General features: G+C 38.6%; 1 protein-coding gene across 11 annotated transcripts in view; it reads left to right on the top strand.

Moving 5' to 3' along the window:
- SPEF2 (sperm flagellar 2) overlaps nt 1-24,438 on the top strand; it is a 204,310-nt gene that overhangs the window by 124,271 nt on the left and 55,601 nt on the right. For all 11 annotated transcript variants that reach the window (XM_073237244.1, XM_073237222.1, XM_073237235.1 and 8 more), the window contains 6 exons: nt 281-429; nt 1,932-2,059; nt 2,136-2,274; nt 8,277-8,414; nt 12,615-12,769; nt 16,417-16,597. In XM_073237244.1, the coding sequence (XP_073093345.1) occupies nt 281-429; nt 1,932-2,059; nt 2,136-2,274; nt 8,277-8,414; nt 12,615-12,769; nt 16,417-16,597 (890 nt within the window). The remainder of the gene's footprint in view (nt 1-280; nt 430-1,931; nt 2,060-2,135; nt 2,275-8,276; nt 8,415-12,614; nt 12,770-16,416; nt 16,598-24,438) is intronic.

Below are 24,438 nucleotides of genomic sequence, written 5' to 3'. Positions count from 1 at the left end.
TGTTCACTGTGGAAGCAAGGAAAGAAATGAAAATAAAATACCAAGTTGCTTTTCATAGCCAATTGGACAAGAGATGTTGGATTGCTTTAAAGAAAATGTTATTTGTATTATTAGTCACTTAAAGGTATTTGATTTTTGATTTACTAAATCTCCCCAAAGCTGCTTAAAAAAGTAGTTAATGAATTGCCTGAAGTCCATGGCAATCATAGATTTATTTGTCCACCAGAATCTGGTCCCATTCATCTACTTGTAATGGAATGATTTAATATGCATGTTTAAGGTTCTCCTAAAGAAAAATCTCCAGGAGGGAAACCACCAGCAAAGAAACCCCCTGCTGACTCTATAGATATGTCATCTGCTCCTCTAGTACCACCACAACCTAAACCTGGATCGGAAGAATGGGTCTACGTAGATGAACCAATTCCCGAGGTACAGCAGTTTTGAGTCAAGCTAGAAGAATCTGTTCATTCTCCTGTTTATAGTAAGATTCACACCATTATTTTCACTGTCCAAAGGCCTTCCATTGCTGGTAATATATATACTCATCAAAAAGCCAAAATGATTTTTTGAGACTACTCATTGAACGACGTCTCATCCTTTCTCTACTCCCTCAAGTTTCTGAGTCGTGTTTTGTACTGCTGCTGAGTGCTGAAAGCTGCAGAACAAATGGGTTCTGTGAGGACCAATTTTCTTGGCAAGGATAAGCAGAAATGCAGTTTTCCTGGAAGGATGACTTCCCCAGAACACACATCCAGCAAATTATAGCCCTCCTTCCATGTTATCATGCCTACATCATAACACTTTAAAATGAAGTTTAACCTCTGACTTTTTAGAAATAGAAGAAAATTTTTGATGCTAACTAAAACTAATAAAAAAAAACAGGTAGCTAGCTATCTGGCCTATGAACTTCCAATGAGCATGCCAGTAAAGGTGAGGAGATGCCCCAGGTGAGCCCTGGATACTCCATTCTGTTCTTTGTTCTCTGACAATTGCAAAGCCCAGTTGCCACCTAGGCAAATCTGATTGTTTTACTACATATATCATCTCTGGAAATCACACAGAATGGTCTTTCTTTTAAAAATTTTAAAAGACAAAGAGCTGTTTAAAAGACTCAACCTTTACCTTCTTCATTGCAGTGCTCCCTGATTTCTTACCCCTATGAGCCCTCAGCACTGACCATCCATGCCAAGCATTTGAGGCCCAGTAGTGAATTGCAGTGGTTGTGTTGTTACTGAGCTTTCCTAGGGAAAAGTCCTATCTCCCCAGCTAGATTATAAACACTGGGGAGATCAGGAACATTTAGAATAATTCACTGTCTTCTGTACAGAATGCAATACAATGGGTTCCAATTCATTAATTAGCATGGATTGGGAAATTAAAACAGAAAATATTTAAAGATGAGAACATTAAATCATAAAATTAGGGATTAGTGCAATTGATACCACTCAGCCAAACAGAAGCCGCTTTGTAAGATAAATATATTAAAAAATTGTCATAAAATCAGGACATAGAAGGGGTGGGAAGGCAACACAATTAAAATGATATTATTTGACAGGGGGTGGGGAGTGAAGGACAAAAGTACTGAATCCATTGAAGATAATTAGTAGGAAAGGTAGGCTGGGATTCAGGACGAAATCTGCTTGTTTTTGCGTTTCTAGAATCTAGTACAGCATTTCCACATAATGGCTGCTCAGTAAACATTACTGTGGATGTAAATAGACTAATTTGAACACAATTTTATCATGAGTTACATTTTTAGGAGACAGGATGTTTCCATTTAGTTGTAAAAGCTACAAATTTCTGTCTAATCCATTCACAAGTGAAAGTTACAGTTTCATCTGGATATTCTTGCTTAGTATTGCTCTTTTTACTCAATATTCAGAAGAATTTTCACTTTGAAATTATGTTTTTTGTACTTTACCATTTAACAGGAAATACCTTCATTTTTAGTACCTTACTGGGAACTGATAGAAAATTCCTATGTAAAGTCTGTCAAAACAGTACTCAGGCATCTGAGAGAGGACCAGCATTCTGTGCTTTCTTACTTATATGAGATTAGGTGAGTTAAGTTTCCAAAGTGAGAATTTTTTAGGTGTGACATGTAGGCCCCATCTCATTATCTTAATGCCTTACAGAACAAGTTTCCAGCAGTTTCTAAGGCGTCCAGATCACAAGCAAGATTTCGTATCTCAATGGCAGGCTGATTTCAACTCTCTTCCTGAAGACCTGTGGGATGATGAGGAAACGAAAGCTGAACTACACCAAAGAGTGAATGTAAGGGACTCTGTGACTTGCTGGGTCCAGGTCTCCACATTACTAAACTTCACACTGCAAAACCCTAATTCATTCCCTTCTTGCTTTCATGAGGTGTAAGGATGAGGAGGGGAATGATTTGAACATTTAATGCCAACTTTCAAGAGCAATGGCTCTTCTGCATTTTGAATTCAGAATGAGAATATGGTGGCCCGTGCTTCCAGAAAGAGAAGCCAAGGCCAACAGTACAAGAGCATTGCTGGCATTTGTTTGGTAGACTCCTAACCCCCTTGTTGGGCCATGTAATTATGTCCACACCTGGTGTGAAGTACATGCCTGTCTTGAATACAGTCATGTGGTTGGTTGATGTCAGGGACAGGGGAATCAGAAACTTCATGGAAGACTTAAAGGCTTACCTCTGTTGAGTAAATCCCTTGAGGGTAGCAAATCATATACATCATTCTGTTTCCAGTAAGCACAGTGCCTGGCACTCAGGAAACAGGAAGATTTTCACAAATTCATAAATGGAGTATATTACCCTGATGCTTTAGAAAAGGACCTCTGATGCACAAGAAGACTGATTACAATTTCTCACCTTTTGTCTTTCCTGTGTAAATTTACAGAACCCCTTAACCTGCCAGAGGAATTCTTTCCCTGAAGTATATAGGCCTTAAATATAAACCTCAAGTATAAGCTGTTAGTAGTCAAATCTGAGTATAATCTCAATACTCATTTGTATAACAACAAAAAGTGCTTATGAGCATCTCTCATGGTCCTGGCACTGTTCAAAAGGTTGGGGATTCCACAGTGAACAAAAAGTTTATGACCTCATGATGTTTATTTCTGGTAGCCAGAAGATAGAGAATAAGCAATAACAGGTAAACATATCTTAAGTATTTCATTGGAAACAAGTGCTATGTGAAAAACAAGAAAGCAGGGCAGTGTGGAGGGGAACGTTGATGCACCGTTGTATATATGATGGCTGTGGAAAGGTCCAATGAAAAGGTGACATTTGAGCAAACTCAGTACAGGAGTTACTGAGTAAGCCATGTAGATATTGGAGTAAAAGTGTTTCAGGCACAGGAAGAAGCAAAAGCAAAGGCACTTTGCCTTTGGGTGTCTGAAGAACAGCAAGGGGTGTGGCTGGCGCAGAGTAAGCGTGGGCCGGAGTGGTTGGTGATGAGGCCAGAGAGATCATAAGGGCATAGATTATCTAAGGCCTTGGAAGTCCTTATTAAGATACTGGTATTGATCTGAATGAGAGTTGAAGCCTTTGTTCCTGGTTTTAAGAGTCTATAGTGCAGGAAGACAGCAAGTCTTACAAGTAGTAAACAGCAAGAAACCATTGGGAAACCAACTGGGAGGCTATTGAAATTAAGTAAAGGCATTATAGTGACTATGAGTGGGGTGATGGAGGGTTCACCCAAGATGGGTTGAATTAACAAATATCCTAATAAAACTGAAGTATTTTACCTGTTCTTAGATGTTCCTCAAACAGTAATTAATAGCTACTAAATCCTAAAACATACCTCCTTTCCTGCTCTTTCCTACTTATTTATAATGCCAGCCCTCTTGTATACTTCTTCCCCATGTCCACCAGGTGAGTTTTGATAGATAGAGAAGGTTTTTAAATTTAAAATATCTTATGTGGGATTTTTTTTGTAATTACCAAAGTACCATATGTTTATTATAGATAAATTAGGTATTAAAAAGAAGCAAAATTAAAAATGACAAATCCATAATTCCATTGCCAGTAGTTAACCATTTTTACTGTCTTTCTTGAAAAAAGGTGACTGTAATGTACATATTGTTTTTTAACATTCTTATTCAACAACAGAACATGTTTTATTTCTCAATAAAAATTCATCTACCTCATTCTTATATCTAAGAGATATTTTAATAATGAATTATCCTATTTAGCAAATTGCTATTACTAATCACCGTTTCATTAACAAATATTTGTTGAGAAACAGCTTTTTGTTACAGAGAATTTATACAGTAAAATTTCATCCAGCTAAATATTTGCCATATCCTTAATTATTTCCTTGGGAAAATTTCTCAAAAAATGGTAACTGCTGATTCTAAAAGTATGCTTAGTTTTAAAATATATGAAAAATTTGAAGATTTGCAAATTTTAAAAAATTTACATATTAAAAATTTACATAATTAAAATTTCATTTTAAGTAACAGATTATGAAAATGTGTCAGGTATTGAGTTATATCTTTTTTATAAATCATCTGTTGTTCACATGGAACACACATATTCCCAGTCTGATGTTTGCCTTACATTATTTGAGATGAGTTTTGATGCAGAAAGCTTTTAATGTTTATGTAGATAAATAAAGGAAAATTTTCTTTTATAGCTTGTATTTGTGGTCCATTTAAAAAATACGTATCCACCCCAAAATTATATACAAATGTGCCACTTTTAATGCTTTCAAGTTTTGTATTTTACTTCAAAATATTTAAATTATTTATTACTTTGATAGGGATCTCATTTTATTATTTCAAAAAGTCAGTCAAATGGTATGAGAAAACTTTCAAATATATCACATACAGTTGTATATGACATATATGTATGTGGATATGACATATATATGTGACATATATGTATATGTATGACATATACATATATATATGTATATGTATGACATATATATATGTCTGTATTATCTGTGGATATCTTTCTGATTTATCAATCTATTTAGTTATATATAGTAGATATATTCCCCTTTGTCTTTTTTTTCTTGACTTATATTAAACATGAAAGAATAAAAAATAAATGTAACTTCAAAAAGAACCTAGAAAATAAGCCTGAGAAAAGGAGAAGGGAATTAATGAGGATAAAAGCAGAAATGGACAACTTGGGAAATTAAAAACATTGAACTTAAACTATCAATCCAAACAAAGCTGAGAAGCTTCTGGCAAGAATCGTCTAGGAAAAAAACCCAAACTTCCTTTAAGTGGAGATTTGGATATATCCCATAGGTTCTGATTATAGCATTTTCATTATGATGAATTACTAAATATTACAGAGTTGCAGTATTGATATCCTCACTGACCACGTAATTATCTAAAAGGATGTTTGTTTCATTTCCAAGTGACAAACATCTTTGCTTAACCTTTGTCCTTTGCTTCAGATTCTGTTGTATTATAATCAGAGAATTAGGTATATAGAGATTTGATTTTAATTAACTTTAATAATCTTTTAAACTTATTTTAATTTTTTAGTTGACTAAAATATGAAAAATCCCATGGATACTAGAAAATAACATATAGTCTCTATTTGGAAGGATCAATAAGTTTTGGCTAAATCAACCTCATTATTGATATTATAATGCTTCCTATTAGTGGCTTCTCAGCAGGAGTGTGTAGTGGAGAAACTTGTGAAGTGTATAAAAATAAACCTGACTTTGCTTCTGGCCCTGTGTCCAAACTCAATAGGTTTAGGATGGGGCCTTGTATCACATTTTCTTTTGGAAGTGTCATAGGTAATTCTGATCAAAACAATGGCTCTATTCTTTTTTTTACTTTTTTACACCTTTATAATCTTGCAAAAACTAATTTAAGTTAAAGACCCCCTTGACTATTACATTTCTGTCCATTTTCTTTGCTACAGTGTTTGATGTATAGATTTTAGTGCAGCAGCAGTTTTAGCTAAGCACCGAGTATGTCATTCTAGGACAACCCTCTGAGGTGGGAACTACTGATATTCCCATTTTATAGGTGAAGAAATATGGTGATGAGATAACAAGTGGCCGTGCTGGAAGCTGAACTCAAGTTGCCTTGCTCCCCAGCCCATGCCCTTAACTGTTCATTAAACTGCTTCCTTCTCTGATGCAGCATTATTTGATATGTGAAGATGCACAGTAAGGTATATCTCTGTGGTCTCCTACACCTTTTTACAGTATATAACAACCAACTTTGTCCCAAAGTACTTTTGGGTCTTGAATTCTACTTCATCTGATGTCAATATCATGAACCCTGACTTTATTTTTTATTTGTATTTGCTTCATGTAAGGTTTTATTTTTTTTCTTTTTGGCATTTTGTTTTATGTGAGACTCTAGTAAATAACCATCCAAGTTGAATTTGGGTTTTTGACCCAACAGAGAACCTTTACAACTTTTGTAAAGGTGTTCATTTTTAATGGTTTTGTCCATTTACTTCATCTAACAAAATTAATAGTCATGAGTTTTTCTTACTACAACCTACCTCTGATTATTCAGGGATATTTAGTATTCCCTAATTCTCATCAAATAAAGTATGAACCAGCCATGCCTTTGGGTAAGCCCAGACCCTCTTTATGCCTTTAATTTTCCTTGTTCTTGGATTATTTGATTCCAATTCTGAGAAGTCAATGCAGAGATGCTCATATGTGCCAAGGCCTCACAGTGAGTCAGGAGAAGAAAGAGAACTAGAAATAAGGTCTCAGGCTTTTGCACTTTCTCCTGTGCTGTGGTCCTTGCCTATCTTTTAAAATGTATAAATGTTTGATAAGTACAAGCCCAGTCCTCAATGAATGTCTGACAGAACATTTGTAGAAAGATCATGGAGGTACATACCAAGACCACCTTTAAAACAATGGTGTATTGTTCTGATGCTTGGCATGTGGCTATAAAAATGCCTGTGATATTTTCATTGCATGTGCAGCCCCCACAAGGTAACAAACCAAAATGCGTTCCATAAACACAACATCACAGAAATAAAACCACTGTTGGCCCTGGAATCAGCTTGCTTGCTTTCAAATTCCTGGATCTCCCACATTGAAACCGTAAGCAAGTAAATTAACCTCTCTGGGAATCAATTTTCTCATCAGAAACTTACCTCTTGGTTATTGTGGGGATTAGTGAGGTAATCAATGCAAAGCACTTAACACAATGCCCAACACATAGTAAATGTTCAAAAAATGATTATTATTGTGAAAACTGTAAAGTTTTCTTGGACTATATATATTTCATTAATGGAATATTTTATTAAACAGGTATTATTGCTGTGAATAACATCATATTCTTATTTTGATAAGATTATAATAGTTTTCATTAATTGAAGAAATATTGTGTGCCAAATAGTGTGCTTTTTTTATACATAAACGAATTTATTCTATATGGCACATCCAAAAGGTAAAGTAATATCCCCATTTTACAGATAGAGTAACTGAGACCTAATATAGTGTTGCATATTACCCAAGACCACAGGCTCTATTCTGGCTCCACCACTTACTCATCATGTGACTGGAAAAATAACCTCTATGACTCAGTATCCTTCTCTGCAAAATGAAGATAATAATAGTACCTGAGGTTGTTGTAAGGCATTAAATAAGTAATGTAAGTATAGTTACTTATATTCTGACACACTGTCACACATAGAAAGGCCTCCATACATGGTAACTATTGTTATACATACTTTTCATATGTATAATTATCATTGCACATTCATACATATGAATATATAATACATATATAATATTCATACATATATAATTATCATTATTATTGTAAGTGGCAGAACTGGGATCTTCAAAAGATTTTCCACTGCTAATTCTTCAGTACAAAGCTTATTTGTGGACAGTCCCATTAAGCTCAGACAACATTCCTTTTGTGCATTGCTTTATGAATGACTACTCATGATTAATTAACAAGCTTATTCCCTTGGATTAAATACAACTGCTTACTTCTTCCACCAACAACACCCCATTTCCCCAGAAATTCCCTGAAAGGATGTGTCAACCACAGAAATTTTCTGAGGCAGGATTTGAATGCATAAAACAAAGTGAACTGTAGTGGATCTGTGGTAGATAGGGGCATATAATTTGTTAGGCTAGTCTTAGAAAGTGAGGGCCTGACAGTAAAAGCTAGCTAATTATTGGTTGAATGAAGGAATAAAATATATGAGTGCTCTAAAATTTTTAAATTTTCTTCAGGCACATTTTTAAGGCAGAGAAGGGATTTTAGTTTTATTACACCCAGTAATTTGAGCTATGATTCTAAAGCTTCACGTGACAGTGATGTTTCTTTGGGTTCAGGATTTACGAGACCGCCTGTGGGACATTTGTGATGCCCGGAAGGAAGAGGCAGAGCAAGAGCGTCTGGATATCATCAGCGAGAGCTGGTTTCAGGACTTGATTGGGATAACGATGAACCATTTCTTCTCACTGATGCAGGTAAGAGTGGCCTTCCACAGACCCATCCCTCATGTAACAATTCCTTTGGGAATGCGAGGGGTCTTTTCGGGGCTCATATTAGTCACAGCACTTGGCCTGAGCTCCAACTTGCTGAGGAAGTTAGCTGAAATAAATCATTCTGGCCTGGGCTAAACAAGCACCAGAACTGGAAGCATCCCACGCAACCAGCTTCCAGGCGGCCTAGAACCACACAGAGGACAGCAGAGATGAAATCTATCCTGCACGTTGTTTCAGCAGCCTCTCATAGCAGACACCCAGAGTGGCCAGCAGAAGCCCCAAGAAAGCGGCCTTGACACAAAGCATGGGCTAGATGCTAATCAAACTTAGCAGGCATTTGATTCTAGAAAAAACTGACCATTGGATTAGAAAAACAGACTGTTCATCAGAACAGCCTGATTAACTTATATTTGCAGCTTGACTGACTTATATTTATCAAAATAAAATATTGCACTGAACAAGATAAGACAGACATTGATCTTATTCTCAGACTGATGTCAATAGGGGAGAGAGCACAGACCATGTCTCAATATCCAGCTCTGCCAAGAAAAAGAGCTAGAGAGATTTTAAGAGCTGGGGTAGGGTGGGGTCAGAGGCCTTCCCTGTTTGCTAACTAGCCTTGCCTAAAGGAAGAGTACATCTCTGCTCTTCATGACAGGAGTCAGTTTTACCATTTGAAGCAAGGCACCCTCCGAGGAGTAAGTTCAACTCCTTCCCTCGCAGAGGAACTGGTGAAGGGTGATATCTTCCTTACAAATTGTGTTTCAAAGAGATGATGCCCAGGGCCTTAAGAAAGACAGTTCTAAACTGGCAAAAACCTTTTTAAAAGATTTACACCTCAAAGGGAAAGAGAAAGGATTTACAATGAAAAGTTTTCTAAAGTAAATATTCTAAGAAAAGGGAGGTAAGGAGCCTAGAGTTAGAAAGAAGACTAAAGTTTAGTCAAGCTGAGAGGAATATTAAGGCTGTCTTGGTCAAGTCATGTCTACCTGAGTATTTTTTCCGAAGAGAATAACCGTGAGGATAAAGAATGGAAAAGGGTACATTTTTAGTCTTCAAGTAATTAATGTGCTTGAGGGATAATGCAAGAAAGGAGAATATTTACCTGACAATCCCCAGTGCTAGCACACAGTGGGTGTTAAATGCTGTTCAACAAATGACCGTGACTGCTAGAAAGCGACAAGTCAATGGTGCAGGGGAACAGGTTGGACAATAGGAGGCCTGAAAAGTCACCAGACACCTGAGAGGCAAGAGCAGCCTCGCTGACAGCTAGCACTGGGATCCACATGGGAAGTACAAGGCGTGGGGCTGTGAAGGATGAGCGTGAGACTCCCTGTCAGCCTCAGCCAGTCTAGGCAGCATCCCTGGACACCCATTTGGGCAAGCAGAGACTAAATATTGAACAGGTATGTCAAAAGCTTATGGCAGAAGCAACTGAAACCCAATAGCGAAGGCAAGAGGAAGAGAGAATTTTGTGAATCATTCTCATTAGTCTGAGCAATACATGCCTCTTCTAGAGATGGTAACTCATACATCTCAGCAATACCTAGATTTAAGGCTCTCATCCTGAGAAACTGAATGCACATCCAGAACCAACTTGGAAACAAGAAGATAAAGGAAAGGGCAGCAAATAAAAGCTAATGTTTGTTAAGTTCTTAGTCTGTACAAGGAGTACAAGGACTTTCATGTAGGATACATTAAAATCTCACAACAACCCTATGCTATAAATTCTATATAATGCTCATTTCATAGATGAGGAAACTGAGGCCAACAGTGATGATGGCATTTTTTCATCCAAATATACTGATTTTTAAACTTATTTACCAAATAATGTAATGCTATGCTTTAATGACTAATTATTTTTCCCCTTTCACTATTTCACCCATCCCCCACCTCTTTCTCCTATGGCAACAACCAGTCTGTTCTCCATGTTTATGAGCCCATTTTTGTTTTGTTTTGTTTGTTCATTTGTTTTGTTTTTAGATCCCACATATAAGTGAAATCATATGATGGTTGTTTTTCTCTGTCTCACTTATTTCACATAGTACAGTACTCTTTGGGTCTGTCCATGTTGTTGCAAATAGTGAGATTTTATTTATTTTTATGGCTGAATAATATTCCATTGTGAATATGTACCACATATTCTTTATACATTCATCTACTCATGAACACTTAGGTTGCTTCCATATCTTGGCTATTGCAAATAATGTGATAAACATAGGGGTGCATAAATATTTTCAAGTTAGCAATTTTGTTTTCTTCAGGTAAATTCCTAAGAGTGGAATTCCTGGGTCATATGATATTTCTATTTTTAGTTTTTTGAGAAACCTTCATACTGCTTCCATAATGATTGCAATTTACATTCTCACCAACAGTATACAGGGGTTCCCTTCTCTCCACATCCTCACCAATATTTGTTATTTCTTTTTTTTAAATATTAGATTAATGGTTTTTTATAACCTTACAACAGTACTCTTCAACTCCCAAAGTTATTTGTCAGTATCTGATTTGTACAAATTGGGTTTACATTTACATGCTACTCATTTGTAAATGTGGTATTATGCAGGTTCTCATGAGTATAATTTACAAGATTCATTTTTTTATTACTGGTTTACCAAATCTAAGCATGACAAATGCAAATACTTATTGTCAAACTGTGAGATTAGTCTATGTATGAATATTTTTAAACTAAATTTGGTTGCTCTGTAAGGAAAGAGAAAAATGTTTAGTTTTCCTAATCACTTTGAAATGCTGGTTTTAAAAGTCAGTTAAATATATATTTATTTTTAAAATCCAAGTAGAGTATTTAAAGTATGTTCTATAATATTAAACAGTGTAGGATGATTATTTTATAATAGATTCAAATTAACAAAATGAATTTCTTCCTGTTTCAATCATTTAGCTAGAAAAGTTTAATAATGCCAAAAACAGTTTATCAGGAGCAATTTGGCTTATACTTTTCTGTATCAAAAACAAATTTATTGGAACTTTCCTTGTCTTTTATTACAGACTATAATGCAAAAGCATTTACTTGTTCTAAACTGTGAATATGACAGTAGAGGACTATTTCTTGATGTTTTATGAAATAAACGGCAACATTAATTGCTTGATAAATATAAGGATCCCTTCATAAATACCCTTTCGTTAGGCTCAGCTAAGGGTTTTGAACACTAGGTCAGTTTTGCCCTTTTTTGGAAAATGTGTTCTATAATGAACTAAATATCATAGAATACATCTGCATATAAACTTCAATCTTTAGGCCCTCAGGTACTGGTTTAAGTAACCCCACTAAACCAAAGCAAACTCTGGAGGTCATGTTCTACTACCAAAGAGAAGCACAAATACACCTGATTTGACACCTAGTGGGACAATTGTTTGGGAAACTCATTGTCTACATTTGTTCCTTTGGCCCCCATGGAGGGTCTCACTATGCATGCATCCCACCATCACTGCAAAGGGAAATGAGCAGCTGGCAAGGAGTCACTTGGGAGTAACTGAAGCTCGCCTTGCCACCAAGTCCTCTGTGCTTCTCCATTTGCCCCAAGGCGTGTACTAGCAAAGTCAGCAGAGGTGTTTTGCTGCAACCATGGAGAAGTGATCTCCCTACTGTCCATAGTGGGAAAAAATGGTAATGTAAAAAGAGAACTGTTCATATCAATTTGCCTTACCACTTGTCATTTCTCCACAACTGGGTGAAATAGTCCTAGAGGACCAAAACCTAGTCTTATTTTGTACTTCAGTTTTTTGTATTTGTATATCTATATTTTTATTTTGTATTTGTATGTATCATACTTTTGCTATCTCCCATATTTACTAACCTGTTTCTTATGATGGAAGACATTCAAATGTTTGTTAATGTATTCTAGTGTTCAGGAAAAATTTTTAATGTTAAAATAATGAGTAATATACTCCAGACATCATATATACTGTAATCTTTTGTCACCGTATTAAGAGGCATAGAAATGTTAAGTGCAATTATCTAGTTAAGTGGAATCATATTCAGTAAGTACAGAGAACACAGTCACCACTTATCTTTAATTTTTATGAAAATTTAGATATGTACTTGTAGCCAATTCTCTTTATTTATTTCCATTAAAGTAGTGCTTACAGAGCTTCTATGGGAAATATACACACATCAGCTTTTTCTTTATTGGGTATTAACATTTATATTTTCTATCAAAGGCAGAACTAAACCGTTTCCAAGATACAAAGAGACTCCTTCAAGATTACTACGGGGGGATGGAATGCAAAATCCCAACAGATGATGACAGTAAGAGATTTACTCGAGTCCCATTGGTCCAACTGAATGGTAGAGACATTTTGGAAAATCAACTTAGGTAAGACAAGCTATCGTGTCACCCTGTAATTGTTATGAGCATAAAGTTTCATGATTTTAAATTGAATACCACTAATAAAAAACATACTCCTAAAAAAAAAAGTTTCTCCTCTATCTGCAAACCCAAAATCCAAAAAAGTTCTGAAACTGAAATTTTTTTCCTAACTTCAACTGAAAACTATGGATATGCATTATTTGTCCAATTTAGAGTGATTATTAACTCATTTTGCTGTAGAGGCATAGTGTGTTTTATTATAGAGTGCCTCCTACAGTCTCTGTGGGAATATTCGGGAATATGTTACATATATAAATTCTGAATTCATAACACTTTTGGCCCCAAACGTCTTCAGTAGAGAATCATGAAACTACCAGTTTTAAGAAAGGTGCTAAGCAGTTCTGTGTGTGTGTATGTGTGTGTGTCTTTGTCACATACAAATGAAATGGAAAGGGGTCACGAGCCTTCTTTTACAGGGAAGGAAACTGAGAAAGAATGGACTTAGTCTTATGTGATTATGACTTCATGAGACTGAAAGTCTTATCAGTAGTCTAACATTAGATTGCTGCCAGCAAGAAAATAATCTTGGTGACAAGGGTAGAAGAAAAATTATATTTTCAACCAGATCCTCCTGTGCAATATAAAAGCTTATAAATGATTGCCTTTATAACCCAATGGGTGGGGGCAGTGGAAGGACAAGATGCCAAACTCCAAAAAGCTAAAAATCTCATTAAGAAATGGGGGGGGTGGAAGTTGGTGGTAATTCCTGCAAAATAGATCCCAACTATAAAACATTAAAAGAGAGCAAAACGTAAGAATTAAAGTAATAAAGCACAAAACTCAAATTCCTTAAAATTAAATTAATTTAAAAAATTAATAAAATAGAATTAAGAATTAAAGTAATACTTTCTCATGACCAATGAGTGGGTCATGAGAAAATGGGAAACTGTACATATAAAGAGGAAAAAAAAGAAATTAGATTTAAAAAATAATATCCAGGCACTGAACACTAAATTTAAACCTCCAAGGAGATAGGCTATGTATTATTATACATTAAAAATAGTGTATGTGCTAAAAGGAAAAAAAGGGATGCAAACTGAACAGTCCAAGCAGATTTATTGCTAAACCTGAGAGGGACCCCTCTGTTCTGGTGAGTAGAACAAAGAAGGCATCTCTTACAGGCTAGAGGCTTTTTATGGCTGGGATTTTTGGCAGGCTTTTGAGGGGACAGTCAGGGAAAAGGTGGTCTTGTGGCTTGCTGAGGTGTCCTCCAGAAAATGTTTGTAACCTAAGTAAAATGAAACCTAGGTCTCTGAGATGGTGGGTGGGCTTATTCAAAATGGCGGTCCTCCTGTTTGGGCTCTATCATGTACTCTGTTTTACAAGCTTGCTCAGTCAGTTCAGGTAGTAGGAGTTGCACAAACTCAATATGGGGTAATGAATGTTTTGAAGCCAAACAAATCCAGTTTTAGTCCTGGGTCTGCTATTTACTAGCTGTAGGTAAGTAAATTAAGACTATTTGTCTGGGAAATTCACCCCAACTCTCTTAAGCCTTTGGTTCTTTATCTATAAAGTAGGGTTGTTGTGAAGATAGCAGAAAAGGAAATCCTCAAAGCACATTGTTCCTTGTCTGGGAATCAGAAAACTTGATATCTAGACCCAGTAACTTTCAATAAGTGGTAACTATTATTGTTGTTTTATGATACAATAAACTATTTTACCTACATGTACTATTTTAATTGTGAGTATTGCATGTTCTTGTTTTGTTTGTTTTACTCTCCTTTATTCCAAAAAGGATTTAAAATCATCTCAACAAGAGGGTTATACAGTGATCTGAGGCCCATTTCTTCTCTGTAGACTTCTTCCGTCTAGTGGCATTTTCCCTATTAGGCCCATGTGTGAGCAAGAAAACAACAGAAGGAAAGTTTGTGCCCTCTTCTTGATAGAAATACAAGACAAATGTTTAAGTCAGCAAGCTGCTGAAAGAGAACTTTTAAATTAAAAACAATGAAATTCCAAAGGCAATACGAACCCTCAGAACCAGGAAAAGAGGCCAAGTTTCAATGTTCATAGTAGCAGTGCATTCTGTTCTTAGCACAAAATAGCAAGTCAGGCATAATGGGGAAGCTATTAATGTCAGGTAGTAGCATGAAACAAAGAACAGGCAGTTCTTATTTTCTGCAAAACTACACTCACCTCCACCGCAAGCCCCTGCTCTGGGTGTCTACTGGAAGCCTCAGTCACTCAGTGTGTCTACCAACCAAGCAGTCGGCCACACTGTCTTTAACACTGAGGCATGGTGTCTAGCATTTTCACATAGCTAGTCTATTTTATTCCCCCATAATGACAGCATAAAAATAACAGTAACTAATAATTAGTTAACAATTAGTAATTCCTAATAATTACTATTATATTTATATTGTTCCAGGAGGGACAGAGCCTGGGAAAGTCAAGTGACATGCCCCAATTGATATCTACTGATAGTGGCAGAGCTAGCTAAACCAGAGGTTTTTCTAGTAAATGAATTCTAAACCCAAATTCTTTTTCTAAATGATATGCCACTACCTCTATCCTCTAAAGCAAGCCTTGGGAAATGCATGTCTTATTATATTAAACATCTAGAGATGAGACACAACCTTTAGCTTATTGCACAAATGAATCTCATGTGTCTCAGCAACTGAGATTTAGCACACTTCATTAGTAATGTAAATTGTCCTTGTGTGTAAACATATAGTGCATAGTAGATCCTCAACACATTGCCTTTATAGGCATGGTATACTGTCAGAATTCCAAGCACTGTAAGACTCCAAGAGCTGAGTTCAAGAAACTTCACCTAATGATTCAAAACAAGACCAAGCTAATAGCTGGAGTTCACAACCAGCTTTCTGAATCACCACTCTGAGTCTGCCAAACCTAATGTTTATTCATATTGCTCCTGACTGTCCTCCTCAAGTTTTAGCAAAGGCATCCTTGGAGCTTCTCTATCCCCATTTCCTTACCCGAGAGAGCTCTTGGAACTTTCTATCACTGAGGCAGATCCCAGTTGTAATAAGCATTCTGCCCTGCGGCTCCCTCCCTGCCTTTGTTAGCCTTTGAGATTGGAATCCTTTTGGGATAGAATGTTCCCAGAAACAATTAGGGCCAGCCACAGGGTTGGCTCTGTTTCCAAGGCACTTTACCGAACAAAGAGAAAGCTGTCATCACCCATGTTCTAGACCAGGAGGGGAGGGCTGATGGATCTCTTCCCCACCCACCCACCAAAATCTTTCTGCTTCCTCGGGGTACTCTCTTTTAGACTTCACATCAGTCATACCCTGCTTCCACTGTCCACTTCAGAAAGCCAAATGATACTAATCAATTTCAAAATTACATTTCTTCAAATGCCATTGTTGACTCCCCCTCTTCACAGTTCCTGAGAATTAAACCTGAAAATTAGGTTTTGTTATTGTTTGTTTCCAGTTCCCTTTTGTTAAAAAGACTACAAAAAATTGAATGTAGTCTTTTTAGTCTTTCCTTCATGTAAACAGTTCTTCAGGAAAACTTTGAAAATTGATATTTAAAGCAAGACAACAAAATTCACAAAGAAGCATGGTTATGAAAATAGAATTCTGGTAAATAAAATTTTTTGTACTTTTTTTGTTTGTATTCCAAAGAATTCCTCTAGTTCCTCGAATATCCATTTCTCCAGATTCAGCTCTATCCAAACCAAAAATAAATGCCACACTGAAGGGCAAAGTGGATCACTCGCTGGAAAACGTAGAGTTAAACTTTGAGGCAGATGAGAAGTTGGTAATGGACACCTGGCAGCATGCTTCTTTAGCAATCTCCCACATGGTAAGCCTGCTTGCTGTTACATTTTCTTCTAGTAAGACTGTTCACTAAGTACCCATGTTGGTAATATGCTATGGATAGGAAGGAAATTCACACAATGTTTGCAAACATTGTATAAATGCATACCTCAGGAAGGTTTTTTGTTTTTGTTTCTTTCTAAAATAGGAAGTGAAACAATGCAGTCAGTCAGCAAATATATGAAATCAAGAAAGAAGTGAACCAGTATTTAGATTATTTTCTATGCTGGGCCAGGGTTCCAAATGCAGAGGTCTAAATGGCCAATCAAGACATGTCATGACGTGAATTGAGTGTAAGGCAATAGGGAAGGGTTGGACTGTGGCCAAGTGGAAATCACTCCCCTTCATAAAGAGGTATCTACTATTCCTTCCTAGCCCACTTTGCCATTTCAGAATGAGGCCCACTATAGCCAGATTTTTCATTTTTCCAAGAAAAAGCCAGATGTTCAAATTTTTAGGTGAAACTTACTTATTTTAGCATTGTTAAAAATAAACTTTTAAAAAATTTACAGAGCTACACATAACACACTTCTGGGCTATAGGCTTCTAGGTTACAATCCCTGCTAGGCATTTTACATAAGTCTCCTGTGAGGTAGGTATTATTGTCCTCTTTACAGTAAAAAATTAAGATCCAGAAAGATTAAACAACCTGCCAAGATTACTTAGCAGGTAAGTGTCAGAGAGGAGTTTTGAATCTAGGTCTGTAAGAGTTAAAAGTTCATGTCATTTCCACCCTCACTGGAAGATGAAGAGATGATAGTCCCTGCTTGAAAAGAGCCTGCACCAAAACCAAAAGGCAATGAAAAAGCACACAGATGGCTGTAATTTAAGCAAAGGCTTCACGCCACACAGAGGGCACAGAGAGTTTTCCTTGGATGACCACTGTGCCCTCATCCTCCAGTCCTGGCCTATGTGGTTTCTCTGAAATATCCCATTTGGAAAAGAAAGCAGTACCAACTTTCCAAAAGATTTTCTGGAAGACACAGAGGAGGTGTGTATCAGTCTCCCATGGAGCAGTCAGCACTTCTCACTGGGCATTTTCTGAGACGCCTTGTAACTTTGGGGGAAATATACTTTCCCAGCCTGGGGAAAATTACCTTTGCAACCAAAATCAGTCAAAGGGAGAAATAAAGTGAAAGAAATCCATTTATTGCTTACAAGCAGTCGTCCACCTATGCTTCTGCATGTCTCTTAGACCTGGCTGCAAAAAGGGACCCCACCCCACCTCCACTCCAGATATGCCCTGCTCCCTTGTAATCACCTATTGACATGAAGATGGACTACTTCTCTCCACCCCTTGGAAACACCTATTGATATGGAGATGCACTAAGACCAGGCTAGAGATTCTGGAAACATTGCAATTTTACCTATAGCCCATCCCTCCAGAAATCTTGCCTCACAATCAACTCAATCCCCATCTTCCACAATGGCCCCTGTGCAAGAAAACTAGAGCATTATAACCAGACTAATAAAATACAATAACAACAGCAATAAAATGATAATCCTCAAGCCAGAGGATTCAACTAGGTTCAAAGTCATATACAGATTAAATCCATAGCTCACCCATTCCACAGACAGTCAGTAGCTGTATAGGTAGAGAGTTCAGAGCAGTCATCACACAGCAGCTGAGGCCAGGGGGTGAGTACAGGCCAAAGGGACTATAGAAGAAAATTACCTTAAAGGCAATAAGATACATGTTTTAATGACATCAGCATAAGCACATCTTGTCCATCAGGTAGGATGCATGCAAGGGAGTGGTCCTGTGATAAGACAGTGGCAGGAATGGATCTAGTCCTGGTCTAATATACCAGACTTTTACCCCCCTGCCCTGTGGGAGTTGCATATGGGTCAATATATAGGACTATGGGAGGTACATGCACTGGCCATAAAGATAAAAAAAAAAACTTCCACATAAGATGCTCTTACCTCCCAGATGTTTTGGATACACTACCATGATCATTGGGGGCCACTCTGCTGTTACTCCAGGAACACACAGGCCAGCTTCCAGGTCTTTACTCCAAGGTGTCAGAAGGGCCAGCCATCACTTGTCCATGTGTCAAAATGTCCAGGACCAGGTCCACTCAACAGTGTCTCCAGGGTTTAATGCAGTTGGGGTTGGCAGCAGGATGTTGCTCTGCTGGCCATATCCTGGCTTCAATAATTCCTCTTTGGTTTGTGCATACAGTTGTGTAGGATAGGCAGCAATGTGTGTTAGCATTTCCACAGGGCTCAATGGTCCTTTTCGGGGCTTCTCATTCAAATGCCATAGTACAGTCCATAAGTGAACTGAACAGCCCCATAGACTATTGGTGTCTAACTTAAGGCCAGATCTCAAAAAACCATTGTACCTCTCTACCATGCCTGCCCCAGTAGGGTTATATGGTATATGAAATTTCCACTTTATTCCTAATTGCTGCACTCATCCTTGCAATGCATGTCCAGTAAAGTGGGTGCCTTGATCACTCTCAATCACGTGCATCCAGGCAGCTGTAGGCTGCAAAGAGATACTCTAGGCCCCTCTTGGTAGTTTGCTGATCTGCAATATGTTCAGAAAATGTCCAGGAGCCATTTCCACACTAATCATGGCATACTGATATGCTTCTGATATGAACAGAGGCCCAGTATAGTCTATCTGCCACCTGATAAGGAGTATCAGCCCTGGACTATTGTCCCATGTTGCTGCATGACTTGGTATAATTCCCTCTTAGAGCACACAAGGCACTCCTTCAGGGATCTGCTGACTTCTTCAAAGGTCAACAGCAAGCCCCACTGACAGGCTACAGCCCACATTATCTTTCACCTGCATGCAACAAATACTGATATAACCATTGGGCTACATCAGAGGCAGGCTTTCTTTCTAGCCAGCGCACCTAGGCCAATATGTCTGCATCATTCCCTGGGGATGCCAAAGGCAAATGGCCAGTCACATACTACATGATAACTGTCTTAGTCTGACCAGAGGCCCATAGGTCTTGCCACAGCTTTTGCCCCCAAAGGGGCTAGTGACCAACCATCCAGTTGGCATGGTACCATGTCGATAGCCACAGGGATAAGCCCCCATAGACGACCCAGCTGTCAGTGCAGACAACTATAGGGGAGGGATCCTGGATGATTACGAGCCATACTGCCCACAACTCACCCCACTGACTGCTCTTCCCCTCTGCATCCTCCATCCATGTTGTCTCACTCTTAGGATGGAAAGCCACAGCCCTCCACTTTGGGGGCTGCTCACAACTGGAGCCATCTGTGTCCCAAGCATCTTCAGGTATGGGGGTTTTTCCCTCCTGATAAGGACTCTCAGCTATCAATGGCTCAAAAGCAAGTTCTTCCTGCTTTCCACTGGTATAGGTCACTGGCCCCAATAAGTGTTGGAGTTCTTCACTTAGGGGGCTAGTAGAGAGGGCGCTGTGCTGCTGTAAATATGCACTGCATTTAGCCAGTGTAGGCATCTGTGCCATGTCACTCTATGGCTTTTGGGTCCAGTCTCACCTAACCTGCAATGGGACAGATGGTTATTACCTTCCTTAGAGCTGTTCTGGTGATGCGCTCCGTAGCCAGCAAGGTGTGGTACACAGTAGCCAGTTGCCTCTCTGTCAAGGTGTACTGGACCTCTGTTCCTTTCCATAATTGAGACCAGAATCCAATATGTTGGTGCATCCATTCAAGCCACTGCCAAAGACCCATCCATAACCATCTTTGGTTACATGAACATCTAGCTCATAAGGCCTTAATGAGTCCATTACACTTAAGGCCTGTATGACCATGACTCCTTACTAGCAGCAGCAGCAAAAGCAGCTGCACAGGTCTCATGCCAGTCCCACCTAATGCCCTTTCATACCAACCAGTATAAGGGCTTCAGAATTTGTGCCAAGTGCTGGATAAACGCTCTCTAGTAGCCCAAAAGACCCAAAAACTTTTATAATACTGTCCCACTTGTAGGCGTGGGGAAATCCTCCACTTTGTCTATGACTGCTTCTGGGATAACTTTAGTTATCCCTACCTCATGACTGAGTGTGTCCATAAGGGTGCTATAGAGGGGACAGCAGCACACAAAGGGTGTGTGATTTTATTCAGTTCCCCATAGTCCATGGTCATACACCAGGAGCCATCTGGCTTTTTCACTGACTACACCAGGGAATTAAAAGAACTGTGAGTGGACTTTATGATGCCCACCTTCTCCAATTCCTGAAGAGTTTCTCCAATTTCTTTGTGCCCCCCAAGCAATTTATGCTGCTCAGTATTTGTCATCTGCAGAGGAACAGGCAGAGCTAAAGGCAGGTGCTGAGCATGTCCCCTCAGAACAGCCTGTATCACATGTACCTTCAGTCTGAACTCACCTGCACTGGTCTGTAACCCCAGGCCCTGCAGGATATAGACCCCCAAAATATATTCAGGGATGGGAGAAATGTACACAGTATACTCCTTTGGGGGTAAATGCCCTATCCCCAATGGGATTTGGGCTTTATTCCCTCTAATTGCTTTACCCCCATAGCCATCTATCATAGCAGGAGGCCCAGGAAAACACTCAGGGTTGCCATAAATCATAGAACATTCAGCTCCTGTGTCTGCCAGTGCCAGGACACTTTGTACATTTGAGGGGACCAATGAATTGCTAATTCTACATGTGACATCTGGTCCCTACCACATCCCCTAAGGTGGGGACCTTGGCCGTCCCCTCAGTCAAACCATGATGTCCAGTCATCCTCTTGAAGGGGTGAAGGCCAGGTGGAGCCTGAGTACTGTGCCCCAGGAAGTCTTGCAGGGACACAGGATGGACATGGGGCTTTGCCTCCAGCTTCCATGTCCTGGACCTCAGCAGCTGGAACTGCTGCTCTGGCTTTAATTGGTGCCACAGTTCTAACAAGATCCTATTGGGCTGCCCATCAAGTTTTTCTTTCACTACTCTGAACTTTATCAAATCAGTCCACATCTGGGTCTTCAAGACCTTTACAGGGCCCTTTGCACTTCTCCTTTCAGTTGTAGTCCATAGTTCTTTCCGTGCTTTTATTGTTTCAACCTCCCCCAGATCTACTAAAGTATGAGTTGCCTCATTTATGTGTTGCCCTATGTAGGGGTCAAGAGTAGTCACTAGGGACCCAAAGAGAGATAGGGGAGCTGTATGGAGCACCAGATTTCTCATTCCTACAGTGGACAACTCCTCAGCGGGTCCCTGGGAGTCCATATTACAGATGATATTTTTCATGCTCAGCTCTCTTAACACCTGCTGGAGCTCTGGATACATTTTCCAGCTAGTGGGTAAGTATGGTGGTATATCACCCTGATTAGGCCAAACTGCCCTGATGGCTGTTATCAGCCAGCCAGAAGTGCGGTCTTCTATCTCACAAAGGACTAATTACACAGCTTCTGGTGTCTCCACCCTTCTCCAATTCTGGGGAAGGCCCCGCCTGTCTAGGAGGTGCTTTCCCTAGACCAATTTCCCACTAGGGGCTCCCCAATTGTAAGCCCCATAGATAGGGGGCTCCTGGGTGAAGCTGCACCCTCCACTGCTGTAGCCGCTGGGGCCTTCTCACCTCCTGCAGGGGGATTTCTGGGTATCTCTCCACCATCTGTAGGGGCAGCGCACCCAAGGGTTGCACCCATGAAGACAGATTTCAGGTTCTGAGGTCCTGCCAACTACCACCAGATGCAACTCTGGGGGAAAAATATTTTTTCAGCTGGGGGCAAATTACCTTTGAAACTGAAATCAAAGGGAGAAACGAAGTGGCAGAAATCCATTTATTGCTTACAGGCAGTCATCCACTTCTGCTTGCCCATTTCGCTCATGATCCAGCTGCAAAAAGGGACCCCACCCACCCTCTCTAGTCCAGATATGCCCTCGCTCCCCCATGTAGTCACCTATTGATATGAAGATGGAATACTTCTCTCCACTGGTTGGAAACACCTATTGATATGCAGATGAGAGGCCAGGCAAGAGATTCTGGAAATATTACAATTTTACGCACACCCCTGCTGGCACTCTGCCTTCCAGGACTCTTTTTTTCTGGCATGTTACAAAGCAGACTCAGTGCCTCCTTTCTGCCCCTTGTTCATTATTTTCTCCGTCCTTCTTTTTTCCCCGTCAAAAGTGATCATAGGCTCTTCTCATTGTCTTCTTTTATAAAATATCTCAGTGTGGATTTTGACATACACAGGAAAGATCATGAAATATAATCACATGACTTGATGAACCCACCTAAAGAAAATACTTTTGGAACCACACACAGGGCATTGATGGAAAAGGTCTGCACCTTCCAAGCTCCTCTTGTATGCCTTCCCAAACCTAGCCCTCTTCAGCCCAGTGAAAGGGCACCTCTGTCTTACCTTTTTAGTAATCATTTCCTTCATTTTCTTAAAAGTTTTATTACCAAAGACTGTATATCTAACCAATATAGTTTGTGTTTGCTTGTTTTTCACCTTTAAGTAAATGGATTCTTACTTTACCTTCTTTACTCAAAATTATTTGTGAATTTCATCCCCCGCTGTTGTGTGTAGCTGTAGTCTGTTCAGTTTTGTTGTGTATAGTGTTTCATGACACAAATATATCACAGTTTACTTAACCAGTCCACTATTTATACACATATGGGTTTCTAGTTTGGTGCCACTATGGATACTACTGCTATGAACATTCCTGTACATGTCCGCTGGTGCGCACACACACATAACTGTTGGATGCATATCTATAAGTGTGTGCTCTCTTCGATGTCAGTAGACAATACTATACATAATACTTTGACTTTCACAGATAATACTAAATCCTTTCCCCATCTCACTGCAATATCATCTTTGTCATAAATTAGGTGACCACATATCATTAATTAGACCTTTTGCATTGTTCTGTTTGTCTACACGTGTACCAAAACCACATATATCATACCATTTGTATGTTATCTGGATGAGAAAATCATTCTGCCTTGTCATCTGTTGAGAGTATTTTGGTTTTTCTTGGCTTTTGCCTTTCCATATAAATTTTCAAATCAGCTTGTCAAAAAAAATGTTAGTTGTAGATTTCTTTTCAGATAGTCAGATTTTGGTAATTCCTTTCATTTCTAGCTTACTATAAGGGTTTTTCATGATTGTATTATCAAATGCCTTTTTTTGCATCCATAGAGGTTATGATATGATTTTTTTCTCCATTCTCTGTTAATGTGAAATATTTTATCGGTCAATTTCCTAATGTCAACCTTACACTGCATCCCTGGAGTATGTCCAACATTATAATGAAGCATTGTCCTTCATTACATATTGTAGAATTTGTCTTTCTAATAAATTGTTTAGGATTTTTTAATCTTTGTACATGAGTGAGAAAATTCTATCATTTTTCTCTCTCTGACCTTCTCAACTTCCACCATTTAGGTAATACTAGCCTCATAAATCAAGTTGGGGAATGTTTCTTCTCTTTCTATTTTTTGGAAGATTTTGAAGAAGTTGGAATTATTTTTCTGGAAATGTTTGGTAGCATCCACTAAGAACCCATCTAGGCTTATAGTTTTGTAGGAAGTTTCTAGGAGGAGTTTTGTTGCTCCCTCCAACCAAGGATTCATTATATTTAATAGGTATAGGATACTTTGTATTTTATGTTTCTTCTTGGAGAAGGGTTGGTTGATTTTGAGTTGGTTTTGTTAAGTCTTATTTTTCTCGGAATTTTTCCATCTCTGTTTTCAAATTGGTTGGCATGTTCTTTAAAATATCCGCTTATGTTTGTGTTAATATTTGCAGTATTTACTTGATGTTCTCTTTGCCAATTCTGATGCTGATTATTTGTACTTTTCCCCTTTCTTAATCAGCTTGGCCAGAAATTTATGAATTACATCAGTCTTTTCAAATAAC

The sequence above is a fragment of the Manis javanica genome, chromosome 1 (genome assembly GCF_040802235.1).
Source record: "Manis javanica isolate MJ-LG chromosome 1, MJ_LKY, whole genome shotgun sequence".
Lineage (NCBI taxonomy): Eukaryota > Metazoa > Chordata > Mammalia > Pholidota > Manidae > Manis > Manis javanica.
Note: the sequence above shows the minus strand (reverse complement) of the source record. Positions and strands in the feature narration are given on the sequence as shown.